Raw genomic sequence first — 20,181 nt, forward strand, 5'->3', positions numbered from 1 at the left:
CTCTGTGCTTCGAAATTTAAATCTTCATAAATAATTTTTTGAATTGGTCAACGGTTTGGGAATTTTCTTTGAGGACATTGGTCTTTTGTCTCTCATATTGCCCAATATCTGCACCATCTTATTAACATTCATAGGGTCTTCTGGACAAATTTGACTCATGTTGAAATTAAAATTTAATTTTTAATAAAAGTGAGTAGTCGATATTTTATGAATTTTATTTATTTTCAACAACTACGTTAGATTTTTAAAGAAAAAAAATTTTTTTTGGCACTTAATGACTTTAAACCAGAGAAAAAATATTGAATTTTTGTTACGCACAGGTAGCAGTGCAATACATTTTTGTCAGTACTAATATATATCTGTCGCTTTTCATTATACTTGCTGAAAATTATACTGGAAGGATAACTGGAATTCCCCGAGCAAATACCAAAGCTATTTTTTCATATCTTTCATAAGATCTTCAGATCAAATTTGACCCATTTTGAAATTAAAATAATTTTTTTTTTAAGTGAGTGGTTGATATTTTTGATATTTTATGACTTTAATTTAATTTAAAATGTCAACCAACAACTACGCAGTTTTTTTTAGAAAAAAAATTGGCAAAAAAAATATCGGGTCAAATTTGACCCGAAGACCATAAGTTTAAATGAAATTAACGCCATCGGTACAACTGCAAAGCAATGATAATTTTATCTCAATACATCACAATTGACATCTAAGTGGACAGTCCAGCACCCGTGATTAGGTTGAAATGTTTATTCGATTTATGATTCGTTGTCATGAAGGGGGGATGGGGTATGTTTGGTGCAATTATTTGTTAAATGTGCAGTCCTTGGAAAAAAACTATGTGTCAAAGAGGTGTTGATATCCCTAGGGCACGAAGACAGTTTTTTGGAATGAAAAAGTATCAAAACCATAGGGTAACATAGAGACGAGACGTAATTGTCAAAGACCTAAGTCTGTTGTCAAAAACCTAACTCTTGCAACAACGTCCTAGTACATGCTATGATTTGTTGTATTTTTTATTTGACAAATTTGAGTATCTCGTCTCTATGTATAATCTCTATGATAAAAACTCTAACAGGTATTCACGGCGTGTTGTCAGCTTATACAAGAAGAACAATGCCTTATGTGTGACTGCCCCGGTAATAACTTGGATTCATTCTTCTGCATCTGAAGAGTAACTGGTTTTGGCCACCAACGTCTATTTAAAGCTGTCTAAGATTCTGTAATCTTTTAAATCAATTCCCAAAATCTTTGCTGGGTATTTTTTTAGCATTGTATATTTAAATCTTCGTGGACATGTGTGTAAAAAGTTGATATCAACATCAATTTTCATCATTAAATTTCTACAATTCTTCATGCTGAGTACATTTGACTACAATTTAGTACAAGTATTGACATACTGAATAATTAATGTTCTATTTTTGCAGTTTTTTTGTTTCCTTACGAAAGTATATGTGTGTATGTAATTTTCAATGAAAACATTATAAGTTTTGATATTTTATTTGCCTGCATGACAATCAATCAATATTTGCTTAAGTCTTCTATATATAAAATATAAGAGTATACTTGAAATTTGAAGTACAAGTATTGTGTATTATTTACTAGTAATTTGGGTTTTCTTTAGTTAATTGCGGTTTTTATTTTCATCTGAATTGTAAGCAATATTTGTTTGAATGCAAACATTTTCAAGTGTTCTGTGAATTTAGAATTTTAGTAAATAGATGAGATGTTGGATAATTTTGTGGTTTTTATTGTGGATGTTAGTTTAATTATTTGGGGCAAATTACCTTGTAGCCTTTTAGATTTTCCACAACACAAGCCAAAAGAGCATCTCGACCAACGGATACGGTTACATTGGCTACGGGTTCGGCAAAGCGAGGCATATCCGATTCTAGTAAGGAAAGAATAATTTTATAAATTTTAATTATTTTAAAGAGGCTCGAAATTAAATTGTTTAAAAATGGTTGAATTGAATTGAATTAAATTAAGCCTCTTAAATATTAGTATTTTTACTCACCATCCAATGAAGTATGTGATTTATCACCCATGTGCATATGTTTGCCTGTAAATATATTAAACAAAACAAAATACTTTATTAAATTCCTCTAAATATATTAAAAATATTAATAAATTCAATTTATTTTAACATTTAATGTCATAATTTAAAATATGAAACGATTTTCTACCACAACATAATGCTTTTACCACCCATCAAAGTGTGACAAAAATATATATATTACAAAGCCACAGCAAATCCGTTTACTTAACACGCTTTATATTGCAACTTGCAACAACGAAAAACGAAATTGGGTGCATGAAAAAAAAAGAAGACAAGGAAATAAAAACGATGAAAATAAAAATAATTTTTGTCAGTATCATTTATTAAAAACTATTATAGACCACAAGAAAAGTTAACCAAGCAAGCAGCCCAACAACCGAGCAGCAGTCAACCAAACCCCAACGTTGTTGCCGCTATTGTAAAGGACAGTTTGCAGAATGTGTCTAGCCTTAAAGGCAAAAAGACTTTGCTACGGCTTTGGGGATGTGAAGCATTACAGACTTCAGAACTTTGGGGAAACACACAGAATCTTTGATATACAACAAATACACGCAACCATATCCAAGTTAACATTGTATAATATTCCCATGGCTGGCACAGTTGTGTTAAATATTTAAGTATTATTTATTGAAATAAATTTAAAGTGTTAAATATTTAACCAAATTTGTAAATTGTTGTTGTTAAATATTTCAGAATTTTTAAATTTAGTTTTCTAAATATTAAATTCATTAAATAATATTGCTAACATTTTCTTCTCAGCTGCTGGTGTTTTTATATGTTGGCAATATTTTACGAAAATATTATGAAAATTAATTCTTTTTGTTAGAACATTTTAAAACTCTAGACATAAAATTGGTTGATATTTTAGATTTGGTCGAACCATACAAGATTTTAGTAAAAATTATATTTTCCTTTTAATACCCACTACGAAAAAGATGTTGGTATATTGAGTTTCTTATTTCGTTTATACTATATCGAAATATTATCCGTTGTACCAAAAATAACATGTATATATTCTGGGTCGTTCCAAAATTTAAAGACGATATAGCTATGTCCATCCGTATGATGAAGGCACGATAGGTGCTCAAGGGATGGGCTAAGGGGTATAAAACTTTCCTCCATTATTTCTAGTTGATCAGAGATATTTGAACAAAATGTAATACATACAACCTTTAAAAACGATGATATTTTATACCCACTACCAAAAATACAGGGTTTATCATTTCGTTTGTAATATATCGAAATATGGGCCGTAGAACCAAAAACTCTATATATAAATGTGCAAAATGTGAGACAGCCTCCACAGAAAGTTATATTCTTCAAAAATTATTTCCTATTTTGTATTCAAAAGTTATATTATTGTTTTCGTGATGACCGCCCATTAATAGATTGTAGCTTCCGAAATAGGTTATAGCGCATAAATATTTGTGCAAAATTTAACACAAATTCTTTTCAAGTTTGCATATGTTTTACTATTGGATTTTGTCCAATCTCCACCCGCATCCCTCACTTTCTCCTCCACAAATATGGGGGTATATTGATTTTGTCATTACATTTGTAACATATCGAATTATTTTTCTGATATCCAATAAAATATATTGTTACGAAATTGTACTTGAATTCGTATATAACCGTTTCAACGGCTGGTTTAATGTTGCATAATGTTTCTCAACCTTTCCATTTTATATTAACGGCGGTTAACATGTTATTAACCCATTATTGCCCGGTACCCGAAAGCGTTAACCAATTTCAATGAAACTTTGTACGTAGTGGTTTTTAGACCTAACTAAGGAATAATTAAAGTTTCAAGAAAATGGAGCGATTGGTTTTTGAGATATGAGATGGTAAGTTTACTTACCAGTGGGCTGATATGTTAAGGGTTTTCGGAATATTACACAAAAATTTTGTTAACAATAAAATTGATTTTTTCGTAAAAGTAAAGTACAAAGTTAATACATTTTTTGGAAAAAAGTTTACATTTACCATATAAAATAAAATTTTATACTTTTATATGCTTTTTTAAAGCATTTTTGATGTAAACAGACATTGCATACTTGGCATTCATATGTTGTATGGGTATGACAACCCGTTTTCGGTTTCCAAAACGTCTTGAAATACTATGTATTGTTTTGTTAAGGTTTGCCAATTGCGACTAATTTTCTCTTGATAGTGAAAATTCCTAACTTTCGGGTGGTCTTATATTGGTTCATTTACAGTTCATTTACAGCAGCTGCACGAAATAGTAGTTGCGAAAATGGTTTTATTCCCTCTTTTGCTGAGACCAACACATGCAGTTTCGTACATCAATTCTATAGTTAGCTAATGGATTGTCATTTAGATCCACTTCACCCATATCCAGTCCAGTGTGGTGTTTGGTTTTGGATCCACTCTGCCGTGATTTGTCTCTCCAGTGATCGCCGTTTGTCATCTTCTCTGGGAGTTGGGCCCCTTCATAATTTGATGATGAACGGCCATAGAGTTGTACGTTGTAAAGATATCCGTTTGATGCAGTCAAACACCATGCCTTCAATTCAAAACGAATAGGCTTTCTTTTAATAAACTTCTTACAAGAATGCATACCGAAATATGGAATCACTTCCACATCAATGGCTAAATTGTGAGCAAATATTACAGACAGTATGAAACGTTTGTTTCATAAGTCTGAGAATGCTACTAAGTCTATAACTTTACCGAATATATCTTTTAGATCAATGTTGCTCTTATCAAATAAATTAATGTATCCTTTTATGATTTCGGCACGATTTCATGATATAGCTTTATAAATAATTTAAACGCCAAAATATGGGTCCTTTGACCAGTATATTTTCCATTCCGGTAATTCATGAAAGCCGATAAATAACAAAAATCCAACAAAATTTTTATACCATGCGGCTCAACAGACAACGTGACATTGTTGCATACTAAATTCACTAGTCAGCATAAGATATATAAGGAATTTCCCTTTTTTTTGAATTTAATACGAATTAAGCGAATTTTATAAATTTTGCCGAATTTGCTACACATTTCTGCCCATTGGTAAGTAAAATTACCACAAGGATAGGTGATAGTATTTCAAGTGTTTAGGAAAATTTATTTGAATTATTTTTTATACGTAATAAAAGTGATACAAATTATTGCTTATAAACAGTTTACTGTTAGTCAATTTAACATTTTATATAATTTGTATACTTATCTCAAAATATGTCCAATTTTGGAGATTGTCGAAAACGTTCGCCAAAGACACATAAATTAAAAAAAAATAAATATCCTCCAAATTGTTTTTTTAAAACACACTAAATTAAAACGTTTTTGAAAGAAAAGTTCAATATTTTATACATTATTAGCTTTAGAGCTGTTTAAAGAGCTGGTAAGTGAAATTATCGGCTGGGCAATAATGGGTTAACATAGCTGTGAAACATACAACATTGAATAAAAGCTTTGAGTTAAGCATTGTTTGTAAGTATGACAACATTAATATATTTTGTATATATTTTGGGTCGTTATAAAATTCTGAGATGATCTAGCTATGTCCGACTGTTTGTTAAGAGGGCGAACTAAGGGTGATGAAAATATTTTTGTTGATCAGAAATGTTTTGTGTTGAAAACCAACAAAATCCGATAGCCGACGTTGAGAAACAATTAAAATAGGAGGAGACCTAACAAATCGAAATTTGTCTGAAGAATACGAGTAGTTGAATTGGTTAAAAATTTTGGATCAAATATATGAAGAACTTTGTTTATACGAAGAACTTTGTATTTTTATCCCGATAACATTAAAATACATAAATCTAGCAATTCAAAACATAAAACCAACGAAATCCGGTGAATCAGATACAAAACGCACAACAATTGGTGGGATATATGAGATTCGGCACAGCCATGAGATAATTCGTGGAATGGTCCTAGAAAATGCGAGTGTGAAGTAAGAGTCGGTATGTAATCGGTTTCTAATTATTTCGATTATTGTTTTACAATGAATAAAACCATTGTCCCTCTGGTGCAGAATGTATTTGTGATGGAATATTGAAACAGTTATGAAAACTTTGTATGTATATGTACAACTTATCTTTGCTTCGACATATCATAGTCAAGTGATGCTGAATAATTAATAACAACATCGACTACAAGAGATGATGCTGAAAGGTTATGATAAGCTAGAAGTAGAATTAGACAATAAATTCACAGAAGAATTATTGCTGAAACTTGGGTAACTCACAAATCCATTAGCCCGCAATATTTTAAACCACGGCAGATATGAGCCGAAGTCCTGGCAGAAGAATGCAGAATTAAATAAACATGAATTAATTATAGTTAGATCATCTTAAAAATTAATATTCAATAAATACATAAGATATGAAAAAAATAATATTGCTGCATTCTATTGCTACTTATTCGCATTTGAGTCGCAATCTAGAGTTTTGTGTTCGGAACCCACAAAGTTCTTCCATTTAAACTTATTTTCGAAAAAATAGGGTTTTCTGAGAAATAGATCTAAGATTTAGAGGAGTACCAAAAAAATATGTTTTTCAAGCCAAATCGATGTAAGAATAACATAGTAGAGATTCCTTTTTAAACTCCTTTTTAAACTCGATATAAGAGCGTGCAATGAATCCTTTCGAATTAATTATTTAAGATCAGTATATAATTTAAAGCACTCAGGCGTTTGGAGAATTTTAATAACTACAATTATAGATCAACTGACAGAATTGAAACACTACACTTCTTTATGAATATAGTTTGGTTATAAAACCAACCAGTTGGCATTCAAAGTCGACTTGTCAATGTCTTGTAGAGCACACCATAGAATAAAATGCAACCAAAGGGCCCAAATACATATTCATGACTTAAATATAAGTAAGTTTTGGCAGAAAAGTTTCATTTTGTTCATCCCCAGAGTCCCTCAATATATAGGTATAGAAAAAAAATCAAAATAAAATAATATAGAACACAACGTAACAGTTGTATTTTTTAAACTACAGGGATCTTTAGATTTCTTTTTACTATTTACTACCATAAGGAAATTGTCGAAAATGTTTCAAAAAAATGAATTTCTTGTCGTGGCATATGCACATGTACATATATATACATATTTACTTACAAATGCATCTTTATATATTGTTGTGTATGTATGAGTGTGTATATGTGTGAGAGTATAAAAGTATTTACTCGTCTAAATGTCTTAAGTCTGCTTTGTGTTCAAGTGCAGCATTGTCTGCATTCTTTATGGGAATATTTGAATGTATGTATATGATTTTAAACTATTTCATAAAAAAACTATACGACATAAATCACTAAAATTCCTTTTCATTTTTTTTGTGTGCAGCGAGTGTAATGGTTATTTCTTGTGTTATAACAAGATTTTTTATAATAAAGTTATTAAATGATATAAAAGATGACATAATTTAAATGTGGAGTTAATAAGACTTAGTTGGTTTACAAAACATATGAATAAAGAGAATGTGCAACATTATTGGAAGTAATACTACCTTATGTTGCAAACGTAATATTTGTAAAATTTTGGAGTTCGAAAAACTTAATATTTTTAATGTTTCTATTCATTCACGTCAACAGGATGAGGTAATTGTTGTTTAAAAAAGGGGATCATATTACTAGAACTTTGTAGATATTAAATTTTACATTTGCTACAAATCTTACTAGTCTGAACTAGAATTAAACGGTATCATGGTTGTGCAATTTTTGCCAATACTGACTGCCAACCCAAAAACTTAAAGGTATCGTAATAAATTCCTGATGCCAGTACAACCACTGTACAACAGTATCCGCTTTTTTTTACAATTATGTGTACAAATGAATGTTCTATTGGCGATCGTTAAAACTTCTTTGGCACTTGGGTACTTTAACGCTCACCATAAGATCTGTTTCTCCAGTCTTGGGTAAGACCAGAAAATAGCTTTGTTGGCGGACAAAATTGATGATTGCATAATTGAGGTAGATATACCCACATGTATTCTGGGTAATTGCACTAGTTTTATTATGATTAAATACACCAACAGTAATTTCAGTAACTATACAATAATTTTTCTGGCATCTGACAATTTAGCCATATCCCTGTGTCTAGATACATATACGATTTATTCGTCTCTGAATGCTAAATTTATAGCAACTTCTGAGAAGTTACATAGGTTACCTTAAGATCATTAAAGATTTAATTGATATTCTAATAACCTCCAATATACACGAAGCAGAGAGAAAATTCCATTAAACTGTCATCACAGCAGTCTCTCGTTTTATTCCTAAGTTCGAGTTTTTAAAGTGAAGCCACGCTTCACAATATAAGTAGCAAGACTTGCAAGCACTGATGACATTCGATCTAATTATAGCCCTGGACAAGCTGAACAAAATAAAAAGTCATTTGAAGAACTGCTACATGAGTCCAGAAGTTATGCTACAGTCCGGTCTCTGTCCAACCCAATGAATAGAGATGACAGAGTTGAATTATATTTACAGATACCACCACTATAGGCCCTTTTTCAGTCAGCTTTTTATTGAGCATTCCAAGAGATGCAGTATTGTCCGCCAATGTGAACTGAAGAAGTTATCAATTCAAGTAAGCATTCAAAGACACAAACTGATTTTTCATGCAGGTATAAGTCAACAGATTTTTATCAGTGAGGATTGTATGTCTAAATTTCCATAACTCTGGCATATAAATCAGGTCGAAATTGATCGTTAGGTTAGTTATGAGGGTCGATGTGGTTTGTGGTTTATTCAAAAAGACCTGTTACTGACGATAAAAAGTACAACGGGGTCAAATCGCAAGGTCTCAGTGGCAAGTTCAGAACACCTCCACGTGAGATGCCGTGCCCTCAAATTGCTCGGTCAGAATGTATAATTTGTTAATGCGTAGCGTAGTCCTGTTGTTCACTTTTGCTAATTCATGTCAAATTCACGCCTGCCCAAAATCTACACCAAACAGTGACTTTTTGGGAAACATTGGAGATAGCTTCAACAATATGTCCTCTATCAACTGTCGAAGTTCGGTAGTTCTTATTGGAAGACCCTTTATTTATATCTCAGTAAACTATTTGACTGTTTGTGGATTTTAAAGAAAACTTATACTGCTCCTACATCAACCTCTCTGAACTCCCTGCGCTCCCAAAAGTGGTCGAGGGATACAATTTTCGAATTTGGTTTTACCGTTCCTGAGTTGTATAAAGCAAACGAAAATTTTTATGTACACAAAATGATTTTTATACCCTACAACACCATAGTGTAATCAAACTAGAAGTCGTAATTTCAAAGACAAAATTTGGTACAAGCTTTTCTATTGCCACATGAACGAAGCCTATTGAATTTCGTTGGAATCGGTCCATTATTTCTCCAAGCCCCCGTACGATTGCCCTATCTAAAAATAGATAAGCTCTCATAAATATCTTAGTTATAAAGATATCTAAACCAAATTGAGAACAAATAAGTTTTACGATCGGTCCATAATTAGTCATAGCTCCCATATAAGGTCCACTTCCGTAAATCACTTTAACTAGCATAAATCTCTTAAAAATATTCGTATTCAAATATAATTCAATACAAATATGTTATATATATACAAAAGTCATGTCACAAAATTGTATAACGATCGGTCTATAATTAGTCATAGCTCCCATACAAAGCCCACTTCCGAAAGTCATTTTGGTACATTTTAAAAGAAAATTGTTGTCCCTAAATTATTAAGAATTAATTTATCTTTCAAACTGCATTGTTAGTTTTTTTATTTTTATAAAAAATTTAAAAGTTATAAAGCCTTATTTACAAAATTTATGGAAAAATTGTAACGAAAATCGTGGGTATTGACAAAGTTATGAATAAAACTCAAAAAAGGCCGACTGACCCGATTTTTGGCAAAAACTCGACTTGAACGACCTCTAAACCTCTTCCGAAAAATTTGAAAAAAATCTCAAAAATACTTTAATCTATAAGCTTTCAAATTATGCTTGAACCCCAAAATTTTTTTGGGACACGCTAGTGACCAAGTCGCTTTCTTTGAGTGAAACTTATTTGAGAAATATTCAAAGCTGTAGAAATGCAGCCTTAAGATCAGTCTTCAAATAATCTCAGAACACAATCTACATGAAGATTGACAGGATTGAAATTCGAAATCTCAAAGTTAGAGGATATCTTGAGGGATATCCTACATACAATGAGTGCAGATAAAGATATCGGCGCGATCCATTTGATCGCTGCTCGTAGGACAACTTTGCGTGATAGTCATAAAGGATACCGTTTGTACCTCATAAGGTAGAATCTTTTCGGCATTAAACAATAGTCATTCAGATATAAAAGAGCTTTAGATGGGGCAACAGAATTAATCCCTAAATTATACTTGAAATTAGTTGTTTTAAAACAAAAATCATATGTCTAAACTACATTAGGATGGGTCCATAAATTCCGATAATTTATTGTAATGCAGAATTATCTCATATAAATATTGTTATGGAGATAAAATTTATTAATTCAAAATTGAAATTAAATTCCATTGTCAAAAGAATGAATTAAACTAGGCCAAAGATTGTCAATTCAGCGACAGCTACTATAACCGGTAGTTTTCTTTAGCCAATATTCGGATTACCTATTAGGAAACACTATGCAGATGTAGATCCATATATCAGTGATTAATGCAAATAAAGGTAAAAATTCGAACATATTTTTTTAAGTAGTTCTAAATAATATATTGAGTTATGTTTACTTTTTGTTTCTACTCAACTGTTAAAACACGTGGCACAAGTTTTGAAAAACAGCGCTAACGTTGTGTTCAAACGATAATATGGTCAATTTATATTATTTAAAAAATTTAAACAAAATATTGATTTTTCTTTACCAGCCCTACTACAAAACCATTATAAAATGAATTACAACATTAATAAAACATTTATAAATATTACAATATCACGACCACAAAAAATTGTTGATTTTTCATTTATTTTTAATTTTTTCGTTTGAGGTAAAACCTTAAAAATTACAAACCATTTTGCTGTGCATCATAGAAAAAAACACCAAACAAATACACATCGTATTTCCACTAGTACTCCGGAGAGTACACTTGACAAATGAAGCGTAAATAGGCTTAGAGTCAAACAATTAAATAGACCAAAATAATAATAAAAAAATAAAAGTTTTTAGAACAAAATGGTACTCCTTAGAAAAATTACCTTAAATTGGCCAAATGTTGCTAAACTTTTACTCATGCCCTTGAATATTATCAAAAACACATACATTTATGTATACGTGTACATTAGAGTGGCCCTTATTTTTCACTTTTTTGATTTTCGATGTTCTAATGGTTCTCGTAATCTAAAAATCAAATGCTGAAAATTTGAGCAAAATTTGATAAAGCTTAGATATTTTAGTATAAAAAATAAAAAATTTTCTGATTTTGATAATCAAACTAATCGCAAAATATGAAAAACTTCAAAAGTTTTTGGGAACTGGACTAAAATAAATTTTAAAAATAAAATTTTGATCGAATTTTCATATTTTTTTTTTTTCATTAGCTTAGAACATCGAAAAAGTGACAAATAAGTACCTCTCTAATATACATACATACTCCCATTTATTAATTTATAAACATTGTTTATTTTGGTTTCCTTTTATTTAAGCTTTGTTGCTGCATGGGGAAGTAACTTTGTGTGTTTGTGTTCTTTAAATATATTTTTCAAATTGTTTTTTTTTTTTTCTATCTACATAATTTTTGTAAAAAAAAGCAATAGCTGCCTCCCAACGCACATAAATTCATTTATATATTTTTTTATTTCCTTTCATTTTTATGCCAACATTGTAAGAGGAAAAAAAGTAGGAAAACACTTTTGCAGCTACTCGCACATTTAACCACAATATATTAGCAAAAGGCTGTTGTATTTAAGCCACTTAGTCAAGCACATCACATCAAGTACCATTCACAATTTTCTGATGTATAGAGTTGTTAAAACATAGTATGTGAGTAGCTCACATTAAATCAAGTAGTGGTGGTGAGAGAAAGTAAATTCTTCTTAAAGTTGGATAAAAATTCAATTGAGATTAAAGTAGAATTTAAAAAAAATTTAACATTATAATTGACACACAAAAGAGTGCTACTCCATGATAAATTTTTCCCAGCAAACAAGTAGTGAATGTATCCCATATGAACAGTAATTGTCACTAAATGTTTGATACTAGGTTACTCCAATTTATATATATGGGTTATTTCACACGTATATGCTTCCTGTAATAGAGAGATAAGTCAATTGTTTACTTTATACATCCTAGGTAATCTAGCGTGAGTACAGTTCAGTGTCCCTCAGAAATCTAATCTCAGTCCTTGGTTATTATGTAGCCCAATTTTAGCTTTAATCGTAGTTATTTATAAAATTTAGTTTTATCTTCAATCGTAGGTGTTTGTGTATATAAGGGTGGGTCAATTTGCTCGGGCGTGAAAAACCATGACATATTTATAACAAAATCGGAATCTATACAAAAATCTAAGAAAATTACCAAAAGAATATATGGGTCTAAAATCAAAACATAGCTCCCGCTGAGAGACTTCAAAATATACGTTTAAGAAATTTCACTGCCCAACAAATTGAGACTTTTTGTTTGGAGTAGAATAGCGACCTTATAATTCTGAAAAGGCATGTTGAGTAGATCATTTCTGTAAAATAAACCTATAGTCCAGCTGGACTGAATTTTTTTACAGTGGGTCAAAATTTTAATTTTTTGACCGAAGGGTGCATTATACTAAATGAAAAAAATGTTGTAATTTAATGTCTAAGAGAATTCTTATTGTCCGAGTTATATTGTGGAATTTTATGGGGATCAATTTTGTGAAAGATCTTAACCATCTATCTCCACTCTTTAGGGGTAAATTTTACCCTCTTTTCGTGAAAATCAAAAAAAAAATCCTTTAAAGAAGGACTTTAAGGATTAAAATATTCTACGAAAATGTTTGCCAGAAAATTTCATTGGAAGTCACCAAAGATATTAAAGTTGTAAATAAAGGTTTTATAGGGTTCAATTTTAGCTTCAATGGTAGGTCCTTATAGAGTCAAATATTAGCTAAGTTCAATTTTAGCTTTAACCGTAGGTCTTTATTTACTTCAGTTTTAGCTGCAATCTTAGGTCTTTAGAGTTCAATTTTAGCTTCAATCGTAGCTCTTTATAGAATTCAATTTTAGCTGCAATTGGAGGTCTTTAAAGACTTGAATTTTAGCTTTAATCGTAGGTCTATATAGAGTTAAATATTATCTTTGATCGTAGGTCTATATAGAGTTAAGTATTAGCTCCAATCGGTGGTCTTTATACAGATCAATTTTAGCTGCAATTGGAGGTTTTTAAAGACTTAAATTTTAGCTTTAATCGTAGCTCTATATAGAGTTAAATATTAGCTCCAATCGGTGGTCTTTATAGAGTTCAATTTTAGCTTCGAACGTATGTCTATGTAGAGATCAATTTTAACTGCAATTGGAGGTCTTTAAAGACTTAAATTTTAGCTTTAGTCGTAGGGGTATATAGAGTTCAATTTAACTGCAATTGGGTTCTTTAAAGACTTCAATTTTAGCTTCTATCGAAGGTCTTTATATAGTTAAATTTTAGCTTCAATCATAGGTCTTTATATAGATCACTTTCAGCTTCAATCGTAGGTCCTTATAAAGTTAAATTTTAGCTTCAGTCATAGGTCTTTATATAGTTGACTTTTAGCTTCAATCGTAGGTATTTATAGACTCAATTTTAGCTGCAATTGGAGGTCTTTAAAGACTTCTATTTTAGCTGCAATTGGAGGTCATTAAAGACTTAAATTTTAGCTTTAGTCGTAGGTTTGTATATAGTTAAATATTAGCTCCAATCGGTGATCTTTATAGAGTTCAATTTTAGCTTCCATCGTATATATTTATAAAGTTCAATTTTACTTTCAATCACATATTCAATTTTAGCTTCAATCGTAGGTCTATATAGAGTTAAATATTAGCTTCAATAAGTCTTTAGCTTCAATAGAAGGTCTAGTGTTCAATTTTAGCTTCAATCGGAAGTCTTTATAGAGTTGAATTTTAGCTTCAATCGGAGGCGTTTATAGATTTCAAATTTAGCTTAAATCGTAGGTCTTTAAATAATTTAATTTCAAGAGTTAAATTTTAGCTTCAATCCTAGCTCTTTATTTACTTAAATTTTAGCATCAACCGCAGGTCTTTCTAAAGTTCAATTTAACTTTCCTTCACATGTTCAATTTTAGCTTCAATCGAAGGTCTTTATAGAGCTCAATTTTAGCTTCATTCGTCGATTTTTATGCTGTTCAATTTTAGCTTCGATCGTAGGTCTCTATAGAGCTCAATCTTAGCTTCAATCTTCGGTTTTTACGTTCTTCAATTTTAGCTTCAATCGTAGCTCTGTATTTACTTAATTTTTAGCCTCAACCGTAGGTCTTTATAAAGTTCAATTTAACATTCAATCACAGATTCAAATTTAGCCTTAATCGTAGGTCTTTATGTAGTTAAATTAAGCATTAACTGCAATATCATCCCGTATAAGACAGACTTAAAACTAAGTAACATCAAGCTATACCAGTATAGATCTCATACAGAGGGCACAAGCCAAAATTCTTAGGTCCTAATGTAGTTCATTTTCAGCTTCAGTCGTCAGTCAGTCAATTTTAATTTCGGTCGTAGATCTTTAGTTCAATGTTACTTTCAATCACAGGTTCAATTTTAGCTTCAATCGTAGGACTTTATAGTGTTACACCCATATGTATAAACAGTTTATAAATTTATCAAAGGTTTATAAAACAAAATTTCCATAAAAAATCTGTTTCATAAGCCTTTAATAAATTTATAAACTGTTTATGGATAAGGGGGTTAAACTTTAGATTTAATCCCATATCCTTCTTTACTTCAATTTTAGCTTCAATTTAGCTCTTTTTCTTCTTTTTAAACGATTATTTAGTACTTGACTGTATAAAGTAGTTATTTTACTAAACAGAAGTTATCTATTGGAGAGTTGCGGGAAGATGGATTATTTACAAGCAATCTGTTATTGAACTGTCTTTGAGATGTATTATTAACTGACTATTTGAAGTCAATTAGCAGCCGTACATGTTAAAATAACTAGCTATGTAGCTGATCAAGTAATCAAGTAATGTGTCAATCCAATGGGTGAATCCAATGGTTTGACTACTTGGGTGCAGCTAATAGACAATTTCATTATATTAAAAAGGGGCCAATTGACTTTGGGTACATGCACGTGTTAAAATAACCTGTCGAGTAACCAATTATGTAACTATTTGTCACCATAAGTGATATATAAAATCACTTGTTACCACGAATTCAGCTTTTCACCTTACCCACTACTTATGTGTGTATATATTTTAAATACACATGTAAGGATGAGTATGTATTTATGTTATAACATAAATGTTAAATATATTGGCTTAAAGAGAGGAGTGCATAAATAATCAAGTTTGTTTCTGGTGTTTCGTTTTAGTTTCACTTTATTTTTTCTTCTATTATTTTCATAAAATTATACCCTTAAGACTGTAAACTGCTTTGTTTGCTGTAGCAGCTATTTTGGTTTTTGTTGTTCACCAAGTCTCTGGTAATCATTTTGGTCAATTTTGTAAATAGCTCTTAACATATAAATTGAATTTATAATGTATGAATGCTGGCAGTTTTTTGCCAAACATTTAATAGAAAGTTCAGGACAGTATTACAAAAGATTGTGTTTTCAATATTAAAGCAAAGAATTTTAAAAACGGAGTGGATTTGGAGGAATTAAAGGGGGTAATATTAAAAATATTAAGCAAAAAGCTTTAAATGTATTTTATTTGAAGTTAAATTAACTATATAGTTTATTATGAACTTAAATTGTTAGCAGTTTCATGAAAATTTTTTAAAAAGTTTCGAAGGGAATTAAATGGTTCAAAATCAAGAAATAATTATAGAGTTAAACATAAGATATTTCTTTTAAATATAAATATCTCAATATTTTTATATGTTTTCCTTGTTTCCTTAGATCAAATCCTTATCAAACTATTATCCCTGCAATAACAAAGCAAATCACACTAATTGCACCTTGGCGTATACTTATTATAAACATAATTAAATCTCACTTATACGCCACACAAAACAATTAATTTCATAAATTCCCCATATAGTTAAACAAAAATTTTAAATTAAACAAAATTTTTGCGGAAAATATAAATGTTGTTTCTTTTTTAATTTTTTAACAGAACGATGCTGAAGGGAAAACAAAAGAATTATATTCATTTTTTGTTAAGTACATACACATATATTAAGTATGTTCTTTTGGTTTTGTAAACAACGCTTGCCATATGCAGTCATAAAGCCAAATGAAGTGCAAAAAACAAAATATCTGGTACTTGGATCTGACTAAACAGACTTTCAGCTAAAACGAGGAAGAACAAATAAAAACCATACGAAGGAAAAATAGAAACATTTTGTAGCTCATTTGTCGTCTTAACACTAGAGCAAGTGGAACAAAAAAAAAATAATAATAAAAAAAACCTAACCACATGTTGTAAAACAAAACAACACTTACACATAAGTATTTATGCTCATACTACATAAGGAGAAATAAATACAATGGGAGACAAAACAATAAAATTTAGTTTTTTATTACTAAATTCCTAAAACTAACTTTACACCAGATAACTCAGATTGAATCTTTTCTAGAAGATTGAATTTGTTTCAAACGTTTTTCAACTTTCAATTGATTTCCTGCACGGACTAAACAACAAAATAAGACCCATCCAAAGCAATTCTATTTTTTAAGTGCAGGACTAATGTATACTATATATTATATATACTAATAAGGGTAGGTAGACAAACAAGGCAATAAGCTAGTAGGTCTGTAGGCTTATGCCAATGTCAAATCCTTTCCTTCCTTGGGTATCACTATAATTTGGGAGATTTTTCAATCATTCGGAAAAAGTACTAGAGACAAAATTGCATTGAATAATACTGCGAGCACAATAATTGTCACATCTGGTGGGTCTCCAATCATGGAAAGTGTAATTAATCATTATTTAGTGCAAGATTGTCTTTAATGATTTTATGAACATCTTCTAAGTGATTAGTTCAGAGACTGTTTTTATGCGAACAGAAAACTCCATTAATTCAAAATTTTTTATTGTTGTAGCAGCGCGAACAATTTTACAATATTTAGTCGGAAGAAATTGTGCTACTTTTACTGGGTGGGACCATAAATTCACTGGACCTACTTGACTAGGTTTGTCTGGAAAGTTGAATATGTGGAGGGTATCATGGGGTCCATAACTACATGCTGGGCATAAGTTGAGGAGGGCACGGTCTATGCGGGATCTGAAGGCATTAAGCCTGTTGCTCGGCGTCTGCTATCGGTGGTAGGTATCCTCCAAGTATGACATTCATACGTAATCATTCTACCGCGGAATTAATGACGTCTGTATGAATGTCGTTCAAAGCTACGATAAAGTGGATCCTCATATATCTGTATGCTCTCCTCGTATTTTCTAAGATCCTATCTGACATGCCTCGGGGAAGACTCCAACTGTATGATGCTGAAGTTTGGATGACCCGGTGATCCGGTGACATCTCAGAAGGAACTGTTGTGCCAGCATGACGTTATATTCCCTGAACGGTAGAACCTTAGTTTCTTCGTGAAGGTGGTGTGCGGAGGTAATTTGGAGACAGCCTGTGACGGTCCTTAAGACTGTATTTTGACAGTTTTGAATATTTCTCCACTGATTATCACTTAGCGAAGGCGACCACACTGGAGCAGCATAGTTAACCACTGACCGGCCAATAGTATTGTAGGTTAATAGCAAGATTTCTTTGTCCATACCCCAAATGCTGTCGGCTAATGCCTTGAAGACATTACATATTTCGAAGTTTATGCGTGATAGCAGTGGCGTGTGGTGAAAATGTAAAAAGGCTATCAAAAGTGACACCCAAGATAAGTTGAGTATTACCTCCTTCGTTAGGGGGTAAAGATTGTTGCCGATGACTTCGTTGATAGCTGCAGATTACGTGCAGTGAAGAAATTGTGGATTTCGTTGAGATAATCATTTACAAAACTGCAAAGCTCAAAACATTGTAATCTGTCGCCAAGGTGGTGCAGTCGCACAGTGCTTTGTTCAATGGAGTGACTCCTTGTTTAACTCTACGGGGTTTTGATCATTTGTCTCTAAACTCCACGAACGACTGCCTGCACCACAGATAGTTCTCTATCCATCTCTTTGTGTTATTGGGCCTTGTGGACTGCAGGATGTCCTGACAGTATCGTAGGCCTACGACAGGTCAAGTGCCACTCTATTGGTTTAAGTCATGTGAGATCTGAGTAACTATGGCGGATAATGCTGTTTTGGTGCTGTGTACGATTGATCCTTGCTCACGATTTTCCCAGGTTTTAACAATATAATCACTCGACTCATTTTCCAATAACAAAATTATTTGTTGAGGGGTTTTGATTGAAACACAATACTTAAATTACTTAAATCATTTGCACCGCATGCCCAGGTTCCATCAGATTTGCTTATCGAATTTTGGTCCTCTAACGGTGTCTTAAGGTTCTTAACTGATTTCCAAAAGGGAGAAGTTGATAAGTATTTGCCTTGGGTCAAATTTTTCCAAATGCTGAGTTGGAATGATTTATTACTGGTCATATTTTGAAGGATCAATGATATAATGGGACGACGGCTTAGCTGTTCAGCATTGTTAGCAAAATGTAAGCTTGAAACTGTCTCGAATAATAACCTTCGACGTAAACGGTACTGAATATATTCCATCGTACACCAGTACAATCTTGTTGTCGATACTCATTGCTTTCAATTCTTTACTTATATAAAATATCATGCCTTTCTGCTCACAAGAAGTTTTTGTTTGGGGAAGTATGTACTCTATTGGGGTGCAAAACTTGTGATCATTTCTAAAATAGATGGGCTTACCTTTGGATATAAAACCTGCCAGTATATGCAATCAGGGTCTGTATACGCTTTCGAAACGTAATTTTGATTGGGTTTTTTCCTCTGAACTTTAACAAAAAATTCTTTGGCTGCTTTAGGTTTGGGAACACCTTTTGGAATTGTTAGATTTTATTGGTTTTGCAATATAGATAAAGCAGTACTCTACGTTTTGAATCGAACAAAGCTTTTAATTGTTCAATGCATTTGTTCCCAAATTTTTACATTTTACGACGAATGGGACTCATATGTCCCATGATTTTTCTCGTAGAAGGAGTAATAATTTTTAAATTTTGACAACACTTTAGTCGCGTAATGTCGCCCTTCCGAGTAAGAATCCACAATAAAATTTTCAAAATTTCCAGCGGAAAATTCTTCGCCGTCAAAGGGTTAAATGGAAAAAACAGTGGGTAATGGGGAGAATGGAAAAGGAATTATAATAAAAAGAAATATTTTAAAATAAGTTATTATAAGAGTAAGAATATTTTAAGTAATCTGGTATGCGCTTTAAACATTTCAGTAATTTTTGTTACAATTTTGAAATACAAATATAACAGCAGCTTTTAATTAAATTAAATGAAATCGGTTTGGAAAATAACGTATGAAGAAATCAGGCAATCACTAAAAATAAAATCTTTTCCAAAAAAGAGCAACTTAAATAGCTCTTCACTGTATGACAAAGAAATTTGATACAAAAAAGAGGATGATCTGAATTCAAGGAAAAAACACAACTAAAAACCAAATGTAAAATATATGTAACATAAGTTAAATGGGGTCTTTTACCATGAATGACTGTATATATAAAAACACACATATACATATTTATATAAGTAAATGCAATACATATAGATGTATGTATGTATGAGTATCTATGTATCTTAACTATATATTTCCATAATAATAACTATAAAGACGGAAAGTTTGTATTTTTCCAAAAGTATGTTGCTTTGTTTCTTCTTAGTTTTACTTTTATTTTCAACTTTTTATGGATCCAGTTTTACCAACAGACTCTTAGTTATTTAGCGAGTTTTTTTCATTGCATTTCGGTGTACCTGTACCTCGCGTGCATATTACATTTACAGTGGCTTGATATTTCTTTTTTTTAATTTTTGTAGATTCAAAACTTTTATTATCTCCTTCCTGTTTATTTTTCAGGCGATTTAAATATACAGGTGACAAG

At 31.3% G+C, this 20,181-nt stretch overlaps 1 protein-coding gene across 1 annotated transcript in view; it reads right to left on the reverse strand.

Moving 5' to 3' along the window:
- DIP-kappa (Dpr-interacting protein kappa) overlaps positions 1-20,181 on the reverse strand; it is a 176,935-nt gene that overhangs the window by 82,416 nt on the left and 74,338 nt on the right. Inside the window, exons 3-4 of the mRNA XM_065500311.1 lie at positions 2,024-2,068; positions 1,794-1,897 (exon numbers count right to left, since the gene is read on the reverse strand). Coding sequence (XP_065356383.1) covers positions 1,794-1,897; positions 2,024-2,068 — 149 coding nt within the window. The remainder of the gene's footprint in view (positions 1-1,793; positions 1,898-2,023; positions 2,069-20,181) is intronic.

The sequence above is a fragment of the Calliphora vicina genome, chromosome 2 (assembly GCF_958450345.1).
Source record: "Calliphora vicina chromosome 2, idCalVici1.1, whole genome shotgun sequence".
NCBI lineage: Eukaryota > Metazoa > Arthropoda > Insecta > Diptera > Calliphoridae > Calliphora > Calliphora vicina.